We start from the raw sequence: 23,111 nt of genomic DNA, 5'->3' as shown, positions 1-23,111 counted from the left end.
AATTATTTTCATAATTTTAATTATTGTTGTTCGGGTTTATGATTTTGGATAGAAAATGCAAAGAAGGTAGAGAGGATTTGAGAAAATTCCATTTCTTGTTTCAAAAAGTGAGGAGGGCAAATATGTCACAAATGGGCGGTGGACCGGAATTTGGGTGCGGTATATAACAGCTCACTTACATATTTAACTCATTTACTCAACCTACTACATATCTAGACTGTTTTTGTGTGACTTTCCCATAATACCCCCAATCTTTCATCTTCCTCTTCCTTACGGTTTCCTCTTCACCCAAAATGGCTCATCCTCCTTCCACAGGGATCTAACCTGCAAAATCCGTTGTTATTTGACGGTGTTCTCCAGCAACTCCTACTCCGGTGAGAGAAAAGGGAAGCGAACGGCGATAGAGGAAAAACGAGAGGGCGATTTTAGGGCGAACGACGGTGAGAGAAGGTGAACGACGGTAGAAGAAGGTGAACAGTGAGAGCAAAGAAGAGGAAGAATGCGAACAGACGGTAGAAGAAGGTGAACAGTGAGAGAAAATACGAGGAAGAAGGCGAACAACAGAGAAAAGGGAAGAAAGAGGGAGATTTTAGAGCGAACGACAACCTCGTTCCGTGAGGCGGAAGATTGGGAAACGCAAAGAAAATGCCTAATTCTATAAATCTCACTGAATTATTGTTGGTGTATTCATTTATGTTCTGATTTTTTTGTTAAATAATGTTAGAATCCGTTGTTGTTTGCCATTTTTTGTTATATATCACTTAGCAAATTTTGTCAAAAACACATCCAGACTTCGCATATGCTAACTAAAATCATCAACTAAACCAAACATTCGCTTCGCAGGCTTCACATATGCTAATTAAAATCATCAACTAAACCAGACATTAGCTTCGCAGGCTTCGCATATGCTAACTAAAATCATCAACTAAACCAAACATTAGTTTCGCAGACTTCGCATATGCTAACTAAAATCATCAACTAAATCAAACATTAGCTTCGCAGGCTTCCCATATGCTAACTAAAATCATCAACTAAACCAAACATTAGCTTCGCATATACTAACCTCTGCGAAGTCAGACGGGAGGAAGACAGCTGCGTGTAAATATTGAGGGTATTATGGAAAAGTCACACAAAATCAGTCTAGATATGTAGTAATTTCAGTAAATGGTTAAATATGTAAATGGACCTCCCATTTGACCTAGTTTTGTAATTTTCCCTTTTATTAATGTTGGCAGTCAGAAGCAATTTTATCCTTAACATTAACAAGTTGGATCAATTGGAGAAATTATTCATCAAATTGTCTAATCGGTCATGAATCTTGTCATCTACACTTCACATGTACGTCAATTTTATCACTCATTAGTAATAGATCACAAATATATGATTAAACGTGAATTTTAAAAAATATACTATATTTTGTACGTGTTGGACACAAAAAATTCAAATATTTTTCCGAATTTAAAAATGTTAATCTTCAATTCTATTATTAAATCACAAAAAATATAAAATCTTTTTTTTAAAATAACTTTCGTGCAATTGATGCAGAATAAGGAACAAAATATCTGTGTTTTATATTAATGTCTAAAATTCACCTAACTTGTCAATATTAGAGGTAAAATTGCTCTTAGCTATCAACGTTAGGAGTAAAATTGCACTATTTTACAAGTATTTTTGCACCATATTCTTTTATATATATATATATTGATCATTTTTCAATGGATATTATCCGCCAATAGATACCTAGATAAATATGAAAATATATTGATGTGGCACATGAGTCACTTAATGTAACAAGTTAACATTAAATTGTCAAAGTGGATTGCTATATGTCGGCCCTATTTTACTTACCGTCGCCTCCTGTTTGACATTTTTACCCTTTTCATTTTTCATTCAAAAAAGTGAAATTCTCTCAACCGCGAAGAACAAAACGAAGAAAAATCATGCCTCCAAAACAAGGAAAAAAACTTGAACATCTAAGTTTCGTATTTACCAATAATCTGAAATTTAACGAATTTACCCGTTTTTCCTAGGTAAAAACGGGTAGGCTACCCGTTTTTACCTAGGAGAAACGGGTAGGCTACCCGTTTTCCTTTAGGGAAAACGGGTTTATTTATTTATTTTTTTAATTATAATAAATATTAAAAATTGATTGGACGCTTCAATACGTATTTTTTATTTCCAATTTATCTATACGTTTTTTCTATCCAATCAATACATAATTTATCAATAATTAAATTTACGTTCTAAAAGATAAATAAATATAAATTAACAAATAAAAATTAATTGCACGCGTTAATACGTATTTTTTTTTATTTCCAATCAACAATTTATATATACGTTTTTTCTATCCAGTCAATACATAATTTACGTATAATTAAATTTACGTTTTAAAAGGTAAATAAATATAATTTACCAAATAAAAATTAATTGGACACTTCAATACGTATTTTTTATTTCCAATCAATAATTTATCTATACGCTTTTTCTATCCAATCAATATATAATTTATCTATAATTAATATTTATTATAATTAAAAAACATAAATAAATAAACCCGTTAGGACCCGTTTTTCCCTAGGTAAAAACGGGTTGCCTACCCGTTTTTCCTAGGTAAAAACGGGTAGTTCATACTACCGGTCCATGGACCGGACCGTATGGGCTACCCGTTTAGAGCAAATTCAACGGAAAAAAAAATTCGTTTCAAGTTAAATTCGTTAAATTCAGATTATTGGTAAATACGAAACTTAGATGTTCAAGTATTTTTCCTTGTTTTGAAGGCATGATTTTTCTTCGTTTTGTTCTTCGGGGTTGAGAGAATTTCACTTTTTTAAAATGAAAAATGAAAAGGGCAAAAATGTCAAACAGGAGACGACGATAAGTAAAATAGGGGTGATGTATAGCAAAACCCTCTGTCAAAAGGTAAAAAATAAATTTTGGGGCTTTTATTCATTAATTTCCAAACTTTAGATATCAGCACTAAAAAAATGGTTTTGTTAATTTATACATACCTATAAAGAAAATTACAGTAAAACCTCTATAAATTAATAATATTGAGACAATAAAATTTTATTAATTTATAAAGATATTAATTAATCAATAAATTAATAATTTTTAATTTGTAGAGGTGAAAATAATAAATGCTCACAAGTTCAAAGTTTAGGAGAAATTATGGAGAGTGTCATACAAATTCAATTGAGGATGAAGTTGGGGATGATTCGGTACCTTTGGAACCAGTCACAAGAAAGGAAGCAATTATAACGTCAACCACTCTTTACAATTTTTTATTCAATTTGACAAGGGTACGCCAGAACTTTTGAATGCACCGAGAATAGTTAGAGATGAAATTAAACTAGATTCAATTTTCAAGAAAAAACAAAGTACTATAGAGCCATATTTTGCTAAATTATCCTAAGTATATATCTATATATACTTGGGATATGTATTTAAAGAATTATTAATTTATAGAGATAATAAAACAATGTATTTATAAAAAGTTGTTTCAAAAAAATATTATCTTATTAATTTATTAAAATTGATTATTTTTTATTTGGCCCAAATCGGGATCAGAAAAAGTTATTATTTTAAGTAAATTATTAATTTATCGAGTATTAATTTATAAAAGTTTTATGTAGTCGGAACGATTTATACCATTTGTTGATATATAAGTGAAAGAGTTGCATTCATCACTATACATTTATTTATTATGTAAGAATGACGTAAAGTAAGCATAAATTTAAATAAAATTGGGATAAATGTATTAATAAAACAAATGCTAAATTTTATTAACGTTTTCTTCTTGATAGTCTAGATAGAGCTGGTATTCCTGATAATTGGAAGAGATTAATCAAGGCCTACATTTCTTCTCCTGTGTTTCAGGTCATGATTAATGGAGATATGTCTGAGGAGTTTACTCCTTCTCGGGGTATTCGTCAAGGGGATCCTATGAGCCATTTCTTATTTATTATTTTTATGGAAAGGTTAACCCACCTTATCCAAGAAGCGGTTGGCGATGGGAGTTTCCATCATGTCTCCATCAATAAATTTTGTCCCCCGATTACTCATCTGTTCTTCGCTGATGACGTTATGTTATTCGTGGAAGAGAATGAGGAGCAAATTGGTGTTATCATGGATATCTTTAGCTGCTTCTGCGCTGCTTCTGGCCAAAAGCTCAATATCCAAAAATCTTGGATGTTGTGTTCAAAGAACATGAGTCAAAGAGTTTGTAAAAGGCTAAGTGATATATCTGGTATTCCTCTGACCAATTCTTTAGGTAAATATCTGGAGATCCCCCTCCATAGTGATAGAGTTTCTAAAGCTTATTTCAAAGAGAGACTTTCAATAAAGTTAATAGCAAATGTGCTAGTTGGAAAGCTAAAACCCTGTCTATGGCGGGCCGGCTTACTCTGATTCAGTCTGCCAATGTGCAGTTTCTAATCATATTATGCAAGCTTGCAAATTGCCTGAGCCGGTGCTTAAGGACCTTGATAAAATCAATCGTCGTTTCCTGTGGGGGGATTCTACGGAGGGGAAAAAAATTCACCTCGTTCCTTGAAGAGAGGTTTGCCAACCTAAAGATAAGGGGGGGCCTATGGATTAGACAAGCAAGGGACAATAATAAAGTTTTACTTATGAAACTTCTGTGGAGAATGTGGCAGCTTCCTTCTTCTCTTTGGGTTCGCTTGTTATGCGGAAAATATAGAAAAGATAAGATTTTTGGTGGTCCCAATGAGAGAGTTATTAATTGTTCCTTTCTCTGGAAAGGCTTAAGCAATGTGTTCTCAGAGTTTTGCTCTGGGATAGGTTGGGATATGGGAAATGGAAATTCCATCAGTTTCTAGAATGACATCTGGATTGGTAAAAAGTCTTTACTAGAGGTTTGTACTTCCCCACCGCCTCTGGATATTCGGGATTGGAGGATTGCTGATGTGATTGACTCTGGGGGGGATTGGATTTGGTGAAAGTTTGATTCTTTCCTTAATATTGAAACTCTCTTGAGGATTAAAGGAGTTAAGATTAGTAATAAGAAGGAAGATAGGGATAGGAACTGTTGGGCTTTGACTAATAATGGGATGTATACTTGTAAATATGCCTTCGAGGCCTTCAATCAAATTTTGGAGTTTCATCGCCCTGATATTTGGAAAAGGATTTGGGCTTTGAAAGTCCCGTATCGCATTAGGAGCTTCCTATGGCTTGGTGTCAAGAATAGATTGCTGACTAATACTAATAGGAAAAGGCGACATTTGGTGGTTTCGGGGGCGTGTAGTAGATGTAGAGGGCATGAGGAAACCATTTGCCATGCTCTAAGGGACTGTTCTAGGAGTAGAGAGGTGTGGAGGAAAGTTCTCCCTAACCAGTTGTTGTCTGCCTTCTTGTCCCATCCTGGTCTTGACTGGTTTACTGATGGTGTTAATGGTAAACTGCTGGCCAATCAGGAGCATGGTGATATCATCTTTGCAGTTGTCTGTCACCAGATTTGAAAATGGAGGAATTTGGATATTTTTGAAGGAGAAACGGTTATTATTCCAAATTTGGTTGATTTCTTCTCTAAAAAATTCTGCAGTATTATTGATAGCTTCATAGAGGACCCTCTTGTTAAATCTATCCAGAGGAAGGCGGTCCATCTTTTGGGCTGGTGTAGGACTAGCAGAGGGTTGGTGAAGTTAAACACTGATGGCTCCTGTCTGAAGGATGGGAAAATCGCTGCTAGAGGAGTCCTGAGAGATGATGGGGGGGGTTTGGGTTTCTGGGTTCGCTCAGAATCTTGGGATGGGTTCTTCCTTTTCTGCCGATCTTTGGGGGATCTTTTCTGGCTTTAGACTTGCTAAGAGTCTGGGCTTGAAGAAGTTGCTTGTGGAATCTGATAACCTCGAAGCTATCAAAATGATATCAGAGGAGAATACTTTTTGTTTGAAGAGCCAGAATTTAATCAAAGGTATTAAAAGGATTTGTTCTTCCTTTGAGTCCATCAACTTTAGCCATATTTTCAGAGAACAGAACCGGGTGGCAGATCGTTTAGCAGCTGAGGGCCACGAGAAGATGTTGGGAGTCACTACTTTCGCTTATCCTCCTACTTTCCTTACTTCTCTCCTTTTGGATGATGTGGTGGGGTTAGCTTCCCAAGGCTAATCCCGGGTTAGGCCTCTTTTTTGGTTTTTTGTTTGTTTTTTCCTTTCTTTTTCTACCAAAAAAAAATAATTAACGTTTTAATGGATTTGTATGTTTAAATATAATTTATTTTTGGGGTAAATTCCAAAAAAAAAACCATGTGGTTTCATGTTCTTCCAAAAAAACCCTTGTGGTTTGTTAATACAAAAAAAAAGACTGTGGTTTGCGCCGTTACCCCGAAAAACGGAAAATGGCTTAACACCGTTAAAGTGCTGACGTGGCACATGGGTAAGGTTGGAAATTCAATTTATTTTTTTATTTTTTTATTTTTTTTCCTCTCTCTCTCCTCCTCCTTCCTCCTCCTTCTTCTTCTTCTTCTCTCCTTCTCCTTCTACTTCTTCTTCTCTCCTTCTCCTTCTCCTTCCTTCTTCTTCTTCTTTTTTTTCTATTCTTTTTTTTTAATTTCCGATTTCCAGATTTCTTCGGAAATCTGAAAATATTCCAGATTTCTTCGGAAATATGAAAATATTCCAGATTTCTGGAATTCAGAAATCTGGAAAATTTTCAGAAATCTGGAAATTTTCGAAACTTAAAAAAAAAGAAAAAAAAAAGAAGGAAGAAGAAGGAGGAAGAAGGAAGAAGGATGAGAGAAGAAGAAAAAGGAAGAAGAAGGAGGAGGAGGAGAGAAGAAGAAGGAAGAAAGAAGAAGAAGGAGAAGGAGGAGGAGAGAAGAAGGAAGAAGGAGAAGAAGAAGGAAGGAGAAGGAGGAAGGAGAAGAAGAAGAGAAGGAAGAAGAAGGAAGAAAGAGAAGAAGAAGGAAGAAGAAGGAGAGGAGAGAGAGAGAGAGATGGAAAAAAATAAAAATAAAAATTCGATTTTCCGATTTTACCACTGTGCCACGTCAGCACTTTAACGATGTTAAGCCATTTTCCGTTTTTCGGGTAACGGCGCAAACCACAGTCCTTTTTTTTTGTATTAACAAACCATAAGGGTTTTTTTAGAAGAACATGAAACCACGAGGGTGTTTTTTTGAATTTACCTTTATTTTTAATATTCCAAATTCTGAATAAATTAAATACTAAAATTTTGTATAAAATGACAAAATAGTAATAATTTAATAAAGGCTAAATTTATAAAAAAATGGCAAAAACTAATATGGAATAAGGGTATAAAAATGTCTTAACACTAACATAATAAATAATACAATTTTACTCTTAAAATCAGCACATTCGACGTTGGACGAATTTCAAACATTTTAAAAACAATACAACTATTTTATTCTCAAATTTTGTACTAATTGTATCTTAATTCGTGATATGGACGTTTTATCTTTATCTTTTTAGAATAATTTACGAGTTACTTTTGAACTAATAATTAAGTTTAATGTTTAATTTCACGTGTGTTTCAATAAATCAACGAGAAATAATAAAATATGTACTTTTAGTTAATTTTAGTAATTTTGAATCTCGTTTCATTATAAATAATATAAATAAAGTACTTCGGTTCCATGTTTGTGCTTTACAGGCTTAAGGAACGCACGCAAAATGCAAAAGACAAACGAAATGCCTAAATTGGCGTGTGAAGTGTGAATAAGATACTTTCGACTGAATTTCGGCAGTTAACAAAGTCAACCGAGCAAGCTGTCTCCTAGCCAAATTGACTCACACACGGCGTGTGGGATGTATTACACGAGCAATGATGCTCACCACACGGTGAGTGAAGCCTTGATTTTGTCTTGCTCAACCTAAAGCATAGGTCAACACGGCGTGTGAGACAGCCACACGTCGTGTGACCCAAATGTTGAAATTGTGTGTGAACGAACTTTGGACCTTTATAAATTATAAATTATGATTTATGCCTCGAACTTGATATAAATAGGAGTGTTTGGCATTATGGACACGTGGCACTTTATGGACCCACGGATCTAACACCACGTGTAAGAACGTAACCTTCAATCTAATCAAAGAACTTCTATGGAACATTTCCCATAGAGAGTCCCCCATGCGGCTAGGACGAAGACTCATCCCAGTAGAAGACTTTCTCTAAAACAAGACTTCCAATGAAGAAGGATTCCTAATACAGATAGGATTCCTAAAAGAAGAGGGACTCGACATACACCTTATAAATAGACAAGTATGATCGCACTAAGGGGTACGTTAACACTTTTATCTCTTAACCCATTCACATTATTCAACCCTTTCAAACACCTACTGACTTAGGCATTAGAGCGGGTTCGCCGGACTTTGGTCCTTCTCTAACCTTTTATTTTGTCTTACAAATGTATCCTATGAAGGTTCGGCGGGAAATTCGGATACATAGTTACAACTTCAGATACTCATCTAACATTGGTGCGTTGAACGTGGAGCTCGAACAAATACGTAAAATTCAGAAAAACACAATAATGGAAGAAAGAAATCACATATAGTCAGAAATCAACATAGAAGAATCTAACCTTGAGTCAGGGCACTTCTCAAGTCCTTACGGATGAGCTCCGCCATAGATTCTATTTTCGCAAGCCCATAGTTATCTATCAAAGGATGTGTTTTGGTGGTGCTTTGTCCATCATTATGAGACATTGATACATTTGTTTTCATTCCTTATTGATGCCTTTGCCGAGATTTGTATTCAATAGATCTTTTCAACACTTTATTATTTCTGTGTGGTGATTCTGATCCATCTGAGTATCTTTTGGTTTTGCACTTACGCATTGGGGACCCTCACACACCCATATGCTTTTTTTTTTAATTTACGATGGTATAGAAGAAATTCGACCTCTTTTTCCTCCCTCATTTGGTATGACGAGGAGTTAGATCTGGTCGTATCTTTCCATGTAAGACGTTGAGGGAACGATCTTCCTTGTAGGAATCCTTCCAATTGCTCCTAATGTAGGAGGAAGAGAGCGATCAAGAGTAATAGAAAAAGAAAAAAATTCGTACATGAGAGAACTTTAGATCCTGCTATTGAAAATAGATAAGAAAAATGATCGGATTTTGATGAATTGAAATTGTGAGAACCTCTCTAGTGATCCGGTTTCATTGGAACGTAGGAATAAGAAGTGGTTTTGGAAGATGAACATATCTTTTTTGAAAAATGTCGAATAGATAAGTAGCGAGAGTAGTAATTAGTTTAAAAAAATAAACTAATGGTAAATAGTAAACTCTAAACATGATAGAAGCACTAATAAACTAATAACTTTAGGTACTCAGGGGTAATAAACTGCTTCACAAAAGACGTTAGAAACATGGTAATCGAAAAATACACTAATTGTAAATAATCTATAAAATTACACATAGTCAAAACCTTTTTTCTTTCGACACATCAGCAAGTACTCTATAAGTTTTTGAGTTTCGGCAATGTTTGGAGCGAAACGTCTTAGACAGGATTTAGACGAGAATTGAACGGGTGTATTTTAGCCGAGGTAAGTAACTATCAACTATATTTTGAAGTTTATGTATATATATATATATATATATATATATATATATATATATATATATATATATATAATCAAAGAATTTTCAGAAATTGATATTTAAGGATTATACGAGTATTTTGTAAAATTGGGATTTTTCATGATTTTGCTTTTTATTGTGAAATTATGGTTCAAATGAAGCTATTGACTATACTTCTATGTGAATTTAAGATTTTACTTGATTATGTTGATTTAAGGCTTCATTTGGTTGATTTACATATATACATGTATGTTTTTGGTTTCAATATATAAATGAATTTGATGATTTCTTACGAATTGTTTTTGGATTGAGAAATCTGTTGCGGTTATTGTTGTTATTATTTTGGATTGAAGTCCAAATATGATTTTTATGAGTTGTGATATTTCGAAAGATTAAATGGTTTTGTCCATCTAGGATTGCACGGGGTAGGAGTTGTATTTGTAAGACCATATCTAATGGCGATATGGCCAGAGTGCACGGCTGGTAGTCCTAACTGTTAGGCAAGGAACGAGATATAAATGAGATATCTCGATATTGTTATGATCTACACGGGTGGAATTCGAGGATGGATACAATATTATATATTTTATATGTTTTTGGTTTACTACTTTGACTATATTATGAACTTAAGTTTTGAGTATATTTTATAAGGTTTGATGATTATATTATAAACTTAAGTTTTGAGTATATTTTATAAAGTTTTGATTAAATCCCTTTATAAACGTATATATGTATCTATGTTAAGTAAAGTTGGTTTTTATAGCTGATAGTTTCTTACTGAGATTTTTGTCTCACGTTTTTAAATGTTTTAATGTTTTTAGGTGATGTTGATGCTAATGATTGAAGATTATAGTATAAAGAATGATTGGAGTGAAAAATTATAGATACAAGTATTGTTATATTGATGCCAATCATTATTCGATTATTTGAAGTTTAAGAAAAATATAATATCGTACATATTAGTGGTTCAAACGTGATTCTTTTTGAAGTCTATAGAACTTGGAGATAGGTAAAATATACTTGATATATATGCAGTGGGACAGCTGGTCAAACAACAGGGAACAGCGGCAAGTACTCTATAATTGTGACAAGTATTCCTTTTGTTCCATTTTTTATATAGGCTTAATATATTATTTGTCTCATGAACTTGTCCAAAAAGCTTGATTGATCCTTTGAACTTTCAAAGTGTCCCGATAACCCACTGAATTTGCATAAAATGTCCAGTTAGCCCCCCTGAACTTGCATAAAATGTAATTAATTAATCATTCGGTTGTAAAAAAGTAAGTTAAATGCGGAAAATATATTACACATGCTTTAGAATGTTATTTCATAATTTATAAAATAGATTAAATCATATTAAAAAACAAATTTATACTTGTCCAACTATAAAACTTTTTCTTCTCTAAGCTGTGTGCAACATATCTTCCACATTTAACTTACCTTTTTACAATCGAGTGATTAGTTGATTACATTTATTTTACTCAAGTTCAGGGGGCTAATTGAACATTTTATGCAAGTTCAAGGGGCTATTGAAACACTTTGAAAGTTCAGGAGGCCAATCAAACTTTTTGGATAAATTCAAGGGGCAAATGATGTATTAAGCCTTTTATATAGACAAAAAGCATCATTAGGTCATTGATCTTTCATTTTTTGATTCATTAAACCCTTGATCTTTTAATTAAATACATTAAGTCCCTGATCATTTATTTTTGGTCTCATTAAGCCATTGATAACCAAATTAATAAGTTGTGAACATCTAATTCTGTTAAAAATACGTTATTAACTTAATTTGCATTTGAAATTATTAAAAAAATATATTTTTTACAGCTTGAATTAAGGTATTTACAGTTTTCCTATAGTCATATTACACATCCAAAACTGCTTTCAAACTGTGAAAAAATACAAATTTCGAATAGAGGTGCAATGAAAACAGTCTGTTAATCGAATTAAATGTTCACAACTTACTAATTTGGTTATGAAGGGCTTAATGAGATAAAAAATAAATGGTCAAAGACTTAATGTATCCAAATAAAAAAAATCAAGAACTTCATCAACTAAAATATAAAAACTTAGGGGTCCAATGATGCTTTTTGCCTTTATATATAGGGTAATTAATCTATTAGTCCATATATGTTGATAAAACACACTGTTTAGTCCCTGTATTTTCAAAAACACATGATAAAGTCCCTAACCTTTTTCTCGATGAACTGTTTAGTCCCTAACGTTTTTCTCGGTGAACTGTTTAGTCCCCGCCGTTAGATTCTCATGAAGATTTTGTTAGTCAATTTGGATTTGCGTTCTTCTTTTCCTTTCCTTTCAACTCTAATGCATCCGAAATCAACTTTGAGTGTTCTTCTTCTTGATTTTCTTCTTAATCGTTCAAATTCGTATCATTGGGTCTGTTCTTTTTCTTGTTCTCCATACAAATAGCTTCTTCTAAATTGGATTTCCTCTTCTAAAGTTTGAAAGTAAATACTAAAGGGTAATTTAGTCATTTCCGAAGTCATAAACGGTAAAAAATCTAACAAACAGATGGAAGGACTAAACAGTTCACTGAGAAAAAAGTTAGGGACCTTACCATGTGTTTTTGAAAATACAGGGACTAAACAGTGTGTTTTATCAACATATAGGGACTAATAAATTAATTACCCTTATATATATAATAGATTTCAAGAAATTACATATTAAAGTCATCTGGATATGTAATAAATGGCGTGATGAATCTAAATACCTAAATGGACCTCTTGGATCAGTTTTATAATTTAGCCATAATATAATTAGCTCAAAGCTTCATTCTCCGTAATAACAAAGCAACCATCATCTCGCACTATACGTCGTTAACCTCGCCCATTATCGCAATCGATTTCATCCAAATCGAGATCGATTGCTTAGACCCCAAACCTTATAATTATTGACTTGCGTCCTAGGTCCGAGCTGTTCCAAACTCAAGGTGGGTGATATTTTTCCTCCTTTCATTCATTCACTGATTATTCTACATATTTATGAATACATGTCTATTTTATGATTTCTCTTCGTCTTACTTATGATTTTATTGATGGATTCTTGGAATTCTTTTGTGCGATAGTGGTTAAAATTCTGAGATCGCTGCTTAAGCTTTGACATGGTCAATTTTAGTGACGAATCATCGTTTCCGGTTTTTTTTTTTTTTTTTTTGGTTATGTATATACGGTTGTCAATTGGGAAACTGAATGATTGGAAGCGAACAATTGATTGCCTTTTATGGTGGGTTTTTAAACTTCTGGTTCTATTATCCTTGAAATAAATTAGTTGGTTATCTTATTTCATTAGATCATTATCATTATGATTTGGTGCAATGGAAAAGTTTGAAGTCGTACAAATTGCTTATTGTTTTTCTTCTATATAATTTGAGATGTGCCTATTCAGTGCAGTTGTTTTGCTTGCCTTTTGAGTTATTCTAACGGTTTATACAATTTCTCTTTAGCAGCGCTAACTCTTACTTTGTGGGATTGTGATGGATACCAATAATTGGAGACCTACTGCTGCCCAAGGCGCTGAACCTTCTGTGGAGACAGGAGGTGATTGGAGGACTCAGTTGGCACCTGATTCACGGCAAAGAATTGTCAATAAGATGTTAGTATTTCATTTCGTTCAAATTCAATAAAAAGGCTTTGCTTTGCTGTAAATTTTGTTATTGCATCAAAAACTTTCATTAGCAGTAACTCTGTTCAATTTAGTAATTTATTTGAATGGGAGACATTGGAAATGACATTGTAGTTTGTTTGTATTAGGAATGAGCTTGATGCAACTTTATTTGTTATTCATATTCAAATTCTTTTCTTAAAACAATTGTGAACATCTATTTTTAATTCAACAGCGGAAAATGTGGAGTTTAAGTTTCTATACCTGCATCACAAAAGGCCAATGGTGGACTTTTAATCTTCAACTGAGCTTACATGCACAATTCAAAACAGATTAGAACTTTTCAATTTCAAATTATAATTGTTTTGCTTGGCATCCTTTTTTTCTAACATAGCAATGGGTAGTGGTTTGTCATGATTAAAAGTATCTATGGTTTTTGCTTCAATTTGTATGAGATGAGTGCATTACAATTTTATAATTGGAAGGTAAATTTTTTGGTTTACATTATGGAATGATTCTCAAAGCTTTTATGTACAAGATAAACCCATAATAATAATACATTAAACAAAATCATCAATTTCGCAATTAAGGCTGTAAATTTTTTACTATGTTAGTGTAAAAGATGCTTTTTGTTTCTAAAAAAGCAAAATCTCCAAGATACAAACTCCAAGACACAGGTGAACAAACAACTCTTATGGTCTGTTACCTCCAGGAAAAATAGTTGACGAGAAAAATGATGTGGTGGATAATGTGTTGCATATTTTCCAGTTTATGCAATTTTGCTGACATGCAGTCATATCAGAATATGACTCTGTAAATGCATTCCTATGCTATCGGCATGTTATCAATCGAGGTTTTCTGCAGTAGCTGCCTACTAACTTTCCAATGCTCATAATCTAAATTGAAAACTTAATCGTTTTGCATGCATAGAATGGAGACATTGGAGAAGCATCTTCCATTTTCTGGCCAAGAGGGGCTAGAAGAGCTGAAGAAAATTGCTGTGCGTTTTGAGGAAAAGATTTATACTGCTGCCATGAGCCAGGTGAATATAGGGATAGGTGATGTTAAGATTGAAAAGTACATTATTGTTTTTGTTTCGTCTAACTTTCTTCTTTTTTTTCCATGATCTCTGCTTCAGCCTGATTATCTGCGCAAAATATCTTTGAAGATGCTTACCATGGAGTCTAAGTCTCAAAATACAATTCCCAATCCTTTGCCATCCAACCTATCTGGCAACAACAACAGCCCCCCTGATTCTGGAGGTAATTCCTAGATTGAGAAGAATTATGTGAAATGCTAGTCAAACTGTTAACTTCATCATTTTTCCTTCTATATTACTGGAGAATCTAAAGTGACTACATATCCTCTCTCTCTCTCTCTCTCTCTCTCTCTCTCTCTCTCTCTCGCTCTCTCGCTCTCGCTCTCTCTCTCTCTCTCTCTCTCTATATATATATATATATATATGAAATTTGAAAAGTTAAAATTCTTGAACAGAAAGGCACAAAGGAAATACAAGACTTGGGGGCAGTTTGATAACCAAATTCAACACTTAAAATTAATGTATTAAGTGCTTATTAGTTTTAAGCTTGTTTCATAACATAACCAAAAAATTTCAATGAAGTCAAAGATCACTTAATCTTACAAGTCAGAATATTTAACTTAAAATTTCATGTTCAACATTCATAAAATTTTATATACAAATAATTTATATACTCTTTAGTTATGTTTACATTATTACTTTTCATATAGTTTCTTATGCAAATAATATTTATACCTGAAAATACATCAATATCCTAGAATTCAATATTTTATTTCTAATATTTTATCAAACAACTCCACTGATTAAGCATTTATAATATTCAAGACTTTAGTATTTATTTTTTTCAGCACTTAATTTCAATTCTAACAAACATCACCTTAGAGTTAGACACTTAGTTCTTTTTCACTAGAGGGATATTTTCTGATTTTTGAACTCTTTGTCCATCTATTATTTTCTTACATAGTTTCTGTTTTCGTCCATCCTGAACAGCGTCTCATAATATGCAGTCTCAAATTCACAATCAAGGGCAGCCTCTTCCTATGGCAATGTCAGCTAATCAGTCGCAAGCACGCCAGCAAATTTTATCACAGAATATCCCAACTAATATGGGATCCACAGGGGTTCAAAGTTCTGCCAGTTTGACATCTTCACTGCCTCCAGTTTCTGGCTTATCACAAACTTCTATCCCTAATGTTGGGCAGAATCCTACCATGCAGAATATTTCTGGAGTTTCACAGAGCTCATCAGGGAATTCAATGGGGCAGGGGGTGCCTTCCAATATGTTTGCCAATCCTCAAAGACAAATGCCAGGAAGGCAACAGGTTGTTCCACAACAGCAGCAACAACAACCACAAAATTCTCAGCAATATCTGTATCAACAACAACAACAACAACTTTTAAAGCAGAAGTTCCATCAGCAAGGAAATCTTCAGCACACGCTTGTACAATCTCACATGCAGCAACAGCAGCAGCAGCAAAATCTATTACAGCCAACTTCTCAGCAATCTAGTATGCAAACGTCATCTGTTATGCAACCTTCCATGATTCAATCGGCGAATCTCTCTGGTCTTCAACAGAACCAGCCATCTCCGGCTCAACAATCTGGGCAATCTACGCTTCAACATCCGCAATCAGTTCTTAGACAGCAGCAACAGATGCAACAGGTTGCAGTCGTTCATCAACAGCAACCACCAATGATGCAGCAGTCACTTTTGCCTACTCAACAGCAGCAGCTAATGTCCCAACAACCAAATGCTGCAAATATGCAGCAAAATCAGTTAACTGGGCAACAGAACAATGTCGGGGACATGCAGCAACAGCCGAGGCTGCTGGGACAGCAAAATAACCTTCAAAATCTCCAGCAACATCAGCAGCAGCATTTAATGGCTCAGCAGAATAACCTCTCAAGTATGCATCAAGTGCAATTAGGCTCACAAAGCAATGTCTCTGGTTTACAACAGCAACAGAAGCTGCTTGGAACCCAACCTGGAAATTCGACCATGCAAACTAATCAGCATTCTTCGCACATGTTGCAACGTCCCAAGGTTCCGCTGCAGCAGCAAACACAACAAAATGCATCAAACATGTTGCCAGCTCAAGGGCATCAATCACAGCAACAGCTATCACAGCAGCAATTGATGTCACAGATGCAATCACAGCCAACCCAGTTGCAACAACAGCTGGGTCTGCAGCAGCAGCCTAATCAAATACAGCGAGATATGCAGCCAGGGCTCCAAGCATCTAGTCAAGTGCCAGGCTCCTTGCTTCATCAACAGAATGTAATTGATCAACAAAAACAATTATATCAATCACAAAGACCTCTTCCAGAGACGTCAGCAAGTATGTTATACATCCTTGCAGTGCTTAGTAATGTGATTGTTTGCATATGAGGTTGTGTCTTAATATATTTTTCATACATGCCTAAGTTTCTATTACTATTTAATAGCTTAATGTTACATATCAATGGAAAAAGAAAGTTTTAAGGACTATTTATGATAACAGTTCTCTTTCATAGTTTACAGTTATTCTGTTATTTACACTTTATTCTTGTTTTTGTGTATTGCTTTCCCTCTAGGCTATATCAGCTAAGTTAGTTAGAATTAAGCTATTTTGATTTATTCTTGTGGTCCAGCTGCATGGAATAACAGCTGTCCTTGTCCTTGTAACTGTCCTGACCTCAGTCCTATATTAGGGGTCATGCTAGTACATTGTGAGGTATCCTGAAATTAATGAAGATTTTATTCTCTTCTTCTCTCAACTTCTCTCTTTTCTATTTCTATTTCTCCTTCTTCTTCCTATTTCTAATTCCTGTAGATCAGAACCGTAAGTTCTGACACTTCACAGTTCAAGTCAAGGTTGTTTGCTATTTAACTTTCTGAAAGATTTGTGAAGGATTTAAGGATCATTTATTATGATGTACCACATTGTTTGTCATAGGACTGAGTGCCATAATTTCCTTCACTTATTCTCAAACCCATTCAGCATGTATTTACACCTCAATTGCATATTCAATTAATTATTTCATTGTTCTTATTGTACAATTTCTCATAGCATCACTTGATTCAACTGCACAAACTGGAAACTCAAATGGAGGTGATTGGCAAGAGGAAATTCACCAAAAGGTAATTTCATTTGCTTATTGTGTGTTGAGAGGAAGCTTATTTGCTACCAGACTTAACTAAAGGATTTTCCTGTTTCATATGTACTAGCCTCAACATGCGTGCATTGTTATACTTTGATAAGTAGCTCTTTCCTTCAGTTTCAGTTTCTTGTGATTGTTATTAATCTGCATGATTCGTATTTAATTTCATTTACTTCAGCTATGTACTTTGAATCAATTCTAAAGATGAAAGGTCAATAGAGAAAAGTGCAAGTGAAATAAATAGACAGCTAGTTCAAAATTATGTGGTAATGATGTGTAACTGCTGCATTTTTATAGCCAGATTTGTTTTATTGCCATAGCTATTCATTTTCTATAGGCGAAAGTTCTTTTAGTATTTGAAAGAGCACAATTCAAAATTCAAATCAGGGATGACCAGTGACAAGGTTCATTTATATTTTTTAGGCTTACAGAATTTTTTTTCTTTTTGGAAGGGTCTTTTATTTTAACATCCATTTGTCCTTGGAAAAGTAGAATAATGCAATAAGTAATTTTGGAAGATGTAAAATGTGCTATATTGTCAACTAAACTGGCAGATTACTGGGACGTTTCATTCTTTTACATTTTATGACAATAAGCATGCCTTTGTCAAGCATCTGGCGATGTTCTCTTCTACAATTTTAGCTCTTAAGTTCTCATAGATTCCCCTTATGCATGCAGATGGAAAACTTCTTTATTTTGTTGTGTCAACTGAAGAAATGGAGCACTTCAAGAAATTAACTATTATAAGTATTAATTTCTTTTTTTTTTTTTATTTCTAGATCAAAACAATGAAGGAGATGTATTTGCCTGAACTAAATGAAATGCACCAGAAAATTGGGTCAAAGTTACAGATGGTGAGTTGGCTTGTTCTGCAATTCACTTGTGCTTTTATTATCTGTAGAAACTAAACATTAGTTTTCATTAATTATTTCTGGAAAGATTTGATGCAATTCGTGAAGCTTATAAGTATATGGTCTTTGTTTTCCAGCATGATTCTCTTCCACAACCACCCAAACTAGACCAGCTTGAGAAACTAAAAATGTTCAAGACCATGCTAGAGCGCATGATATCATTCTTGCAGGTTTCAAAAAGTAATATTTTTCCTTCTTTCAAAGAGAAGTTGTGTTACTATGAGAAGCAGATCATAAATTTTATAAAATCAAATAAACCTAGGAAGTCTATTCCTCCAATGCAACAAGGACAACTTGGCCAGCCTCAGATGCAGCAACCACAATCTCAGGTTTCTCAGGTGCAGTCCAATGAAAATCAAATGAATCCACAAATTCAGTCAATGAACATGCAAGGGTCTGTACCAAATATGCAGCAGAACAATATGGCGGTCATGCAGCAGACTTCTCTGTCTTCTTTATCTGGTGTTTCAACATCACAGCAGACCTTGATTAATTCACTGCAGCCAACTTCCAGTTTAGATTCAGGCCAAGGAACTCTGCAACAGAATAGTGTGAGTGCTCCTCAACAAGGCAATGTTACCGATTTCTCATCGCAGAGTGGTGTGAATATGCTTCAACCAAATATTCCTCTTCAGTCAAATCCTAATATGCTTCAACACCAGCATCTGAAACAACAGCAAGAACAGATGTTGCATTCTCAACAATTCAAACATCGCCAGATGCAGCATCAGTTTTTGAAGCAGCAGATGTTGCAACAACAGCAGCAGCAGTTCAACCAGCAAGCAAAGCAGCATTTACCTGCACAGATGCAGGCGCATCAAATGCAACAGGGGTATCAGATGAATGATATCAATGAGCTTAAGCTCAGACAGGGGATGGGGGTTAAGCCAGGTGTCTTTCAGCAACATATCTCAGGAGGTCAGCGCACTCCTTACACCCATCAACAGATGAAATCAGCAGCATCCTTTCCTATATCTTCACCTCAATTGCTTCAGGCTGCGTCTCCACAATTGTCCCAAAACTCTTCTCCACAGATTGATCAACAAAATTTACTATCATCTCTAACCAAAGCCGGAACTCCATTGCAGTCTGCAAACTCTCCATTCATTGTCCCGTCTCCTTCGACTCCGTTAGCTCCATCCCCCATGCCAGGAGATTCTGAGAAGCCTGTATCCGGGTTGTCCTCGCTGTCTAACGCTGGGAACATAGGACAGCAACAAGCAACTGTTGCTCAACCACCTGCTCCATCCCTTGCAATTGGTACTCCTGGGATATCTGCGTCACCTTTGCTTGCAGAGTTTACTGTTTCTGATAGTGGCGGTCACAGTAATGGTATGGGTACAATAGCTTCTGGCAAGTCAAGTGTGACACAGCAACCTCTTGAGCGCTTGATTAAAGCGGTTAGTCATGCCCCTTTCATCTTCTTGTTACTCATCACTTCCATGAAATCCAGTTTCATATTTGTTTTGGCTGATATGCTTATGCCTTAATTGGGATTCTCAGGTTAAGTCTATGTCCTCTCAAGCATTGAGTGCCTCTGTCAGTGACATCGGCTCTGTTGTCAGCATGATTGACAGAATTGCTGGGTCAGCCCCAGGTAATGGATCTAGAGCTGCAGTTGGCGAGGATTTGGTAGCAATGACAAATTGTCGTCTTCAAGCCAGAAATGTTATCACTCAAGATGGAATGACTGGGACAAGGAAAATGAAGCGCTATACCAGTGCTATGCCCTTGAATGTTGTATCATCAGCTGGCAGTGTAAGTGACAGCTTTAAGTTCAGTGGTCCAGATACATCTGATTTGGAGTCAACAGCAACATCAAGTGTCAAGAGGCCTCGACTTGAGGTATTAATTTTGTACTTTTGACTCCCTAGAGCTATTTTAAATATTCTGGATTCTCATGAGATGAGGTTCAGTTCTATATGATATGTATAACTAGTAGTAGTTTTTTTTTTTTTGCACACGTTGGGTGTTAGAAGAATATTCTAAAATTATTGGAATGTCCGCAATCATCCTTGCTGTATTGCTATAGGTGTTTCATGTATGAGGACCAGAACACTGAATTTTGGAGGAAGATGCTACAGCATTTGATGGATAATTTAAGAAATATTTTTGATATTAGAAAAAGAAAAACGGCCAAAAAAATCGTGGTGCAAGAAAATATGTAATTGGTTTCATTCATTGTGATTCACTGGCATATTATATTTCATTTTTAGCTTGAATGGCTTCTTGCAGGCTAATCATGCTCTGTTGGAAGAGATGCGTGAAATATATGTTGTAGCATCATCCTTGTTGTATTGCGATAGGTGTTTCATGTATGAGTACCAGAACAGTGAATTTTGGAGGAAGATGCTACAACATTTGATGGATAATTTAAGATTTTTTTTTCTGCTATTAGGAAAAGAAAAACGGCCAAAAAAATCGTTGTGCAAGAAAAAATTTAATTGGTTTCATTCATTGTGATTCACTGGCATATTGTTTATACTCATATTTGCTTGGATATTTCATTTTAGCTTGAATGGCTTCTTGCAGGCTAATCATGCCCTGTTGGAAGAGATACGTGAAATAAATCTTCGGCTCATAGACACTGTGGTTGATGTTAGTGAGGAAGATGTTGATCCAACTACAGCTGCAGCAGCTGCTGAAGGGGGTGATGGAACCATTGTCAAGTGCTCTTTCATTGCCGTAGCTCTAAGTCCAAACTTAAAATCACAGTATGCTTCAGCACAAATGGTAAGCTTTCAGACCTAATATGAAGTAATATGTTACATGGACCCTGATCGGTATTTATATGTGCTTTGCTATTTTGCAGTCACCAATTCAGCCCCTTAGGTTACTCGTGCCGACAAATTATCCTAGTTGCTCTCCAATACTAGACGAGTTGCCCATTGAAATCAGGTAATGGAACAAGGCTTTTTTAGTTCATCCCTTTTTATATCGGCTCTTTTTCTCATGTGCTGGTAGTTTAATATGGCATGGTTCTCTCTCTCTCTCTCTCTCTCAGCACAGCATTCATGGCACTTCCAATTTTTCCTCCCCTCTTTTACTTTTCCACCATTCTCAGTTTTTTATTTTCTTAAATCTTCCCTTGTTTTGAGGAAAAGGCTTTTCTAGAGAAGGAATATGATATAGCAGAAGTTGCAACAATCGATGCTTTGCAATTTGCATTTATGGTTTGGAAGGGAATTTCTAAAGGACCGATTTGGATGAAATGGAAGAGAAAGAGAGAGATGTTCTTAAAAAAAAGATAATATTTTTCATGGTGGATGTTTCATTTTGATAAAACATAATCTCGGAACCCTGGATTAAGCTAGGCATTCAAATGGAATAATAAGTGTCTAGTTTTTGAGCTTTTCATTCTTTATCAGTTCCAAGTTGAGTCTTAGAATTGTGCTTTAAGATGTTGAAAAATAATAACATGACAGAAGTTCGGCAAAGAGTAAGAGGATTTTTGAATAATTTTAGGAATAAAATGAGAAACGAGTCAAATCTCAATCGATTTGGTATCAAATCTCTCAAGGCACGCCATAAAAGCATAATTAATTAATTTAAATATTTATACTGCAGCATTATTGAACATGTAGAAATAGAACAAAGTTGTAAACAAAAATCTGTCAGTTTGTATTTCTGTGCGAACTAGAACTAACTTGACTCACACTTGAACAGTAAGGAATGTGAAGATCTGTCAGTAAAGGCCAAGTCAAGGTTTGGCATCTCTCTCCGAACCCTTTCCCAACCCATGTCACTTGGGGAGATAGCAAGGACGTGGGATGTTTGTGCCCGTGAAGTTATTTCGGAGTATGCACAACAGAGTGGCGGAGGCAGCTTCAGCTCAAAATATGGAACTTGGGAAAATTGCTTGAGTGCAGCATGATTGTTTTTGAAGCTAAAGAGTTTTTAACAAGCCTCTCGTTGCATCAGGTCAATCAAAGCAGTTTTCTGCAGATTGGTAATCTTCCGTGGTGTACAGTTACTGAATACATTATATATTATTTATGTACTTCTTTTTGTGCTTGGTAGAGAAGAACATGCATAACTGGATATGCATTAATGTAACTACTTTGCTCTGGAATTCTCACCATCTTCCTTTTTGTATTTCCTTGTAAGGTTTATTTATTTTAAATACATCTATGGCCTTAGATTTTAGGTGGAAAAGAGAGTAAATGCCAGTTTGTTGGTTTTTTATTTGTTACTAGCTTATTAGAGCAAGGCTGCAGTCCTCCAACCATGTCATTTTACCCATTTTTAACAACTTTTTTTTAAAATGCTCTCAACCAAGATTTTTTAGTGTTAGTGACTGTCATTCAATGAGTTCTACATGTTGTATAATATTTTATTTATTTATTTTTAATCAATATAATTGATAATTAATTACTACTAATTGAATAAAAAATATCTATTATTAATTGAATAAATGTTTATAATTTAATTAATTAATTTAAACAAAAATTGGAATGTCATATTTTTTGTTTAAATATTAATCGAATCACTCTAATAAGGACATAAGCAACGTAAAGAACTAAGCTTCAATCATTTTGCTATATTGTGGTTTGAATTTAAAAATCTTATTATCTGGTAATGATATGTGACTGCTGCATTTCTTTGTCATATATATATACACATTATTTTATTGTGTCAACTTGAAGAAATCGAGCACTTGATGAAATTGACTATTATATTTATTTTGTTTTACTGCTACTGAAGGAGATGTATTTGCCTGAACTAAATGAAATGCACCAGAAAATTGCACCAAAGTTAGAGATGGTGTGTTGGCTTGTTCACGTTTTCAACTTTATGTAATTTTAGGACATACGTAATGGTAGTACATGTAGTAATTTTAG

At 34.7% G+C, this 23,111-nt stretch overlaps 1 protein-coding gene across 3 annotated transcripts; it reads left to right on the top strand.

Moving 5' to 3' along the window:
• Nucleotides 1-12,296: 12,296 nt before the first annotated feature.
• Nucleotides 12,297-22,457, top strand: LOC136222098 (mediator of RNA polymerase II transcription subunit 15a-like). Of its 3 annotated transcripts, none has more exons than XM_066009575.1 (12): nucleotides 12,300-12,507; nucleotides 13,024-13,169; nucleotides 14,109-14,220; nucleotides 14,317-14,440; nucleotides 15,208-16,557; nucleotides 17,269-17,339; nucleotides 18,139-18,213; nucleotides 18,348-19,670; nucleotides 19,774-20,115; nucleotides 20,803-21,003; nucleotides 21,083-21,168; nucleotides 21,937-22,457. In XM_066009575.1, the coding sequence occupies exons 2-12, from the start codon at nucleotides 13,051-13,053 to the stop codon at nucleotides 22,142-22,144; spliced, it is 4,011 nt and encodes a 1,336-aa protein (XP_065865647.1). In that variant the 5' UTR covers nucleotides 12,300-12,507; nucleotides 13,024-13,050; the 3' UTR covers nucleotides 22,145-22,457. The 3 variants fall into 3 exon arrangements, with proteins under 3 accessions (XP_065865649.1, XP_065865647.1, XP_065865648.1); XM_066009576.1 differs by having other exon boundaries at nucleotides 13,021-13,169; XM_066009577.1 differs by lacking the exons at nucleotides 20,803-21,003; nucleotides 21,083-21,168; nucleotides 21,937-22,457 and adding an exon at nucleotides 20,506-20,748 and having other exon boundaries at nucleotides 12,297-12,507.
• The last annotated feature ends 654 nt before the right edge of the window (nucleotides 22,458-23,111 follow it).

Source organism: Euphorbia lathyris, chromosome 3, assembly GCF_963576675.1.
Source record: "Euphorbia lathyris chromosome 3, ddEupLath1.1, whole genome shotgun sequence".
Lineage (NCBI taxonomy): Eukaryota > Viridiplantae > Streptophyta > Magnoliopsida > Malpighiales > Euphorbiaceae > Euphorbia > Euphorbia lathyris.
This window is presented reverse-complemented; position numbering and strand designations above follow the sequence as displayed.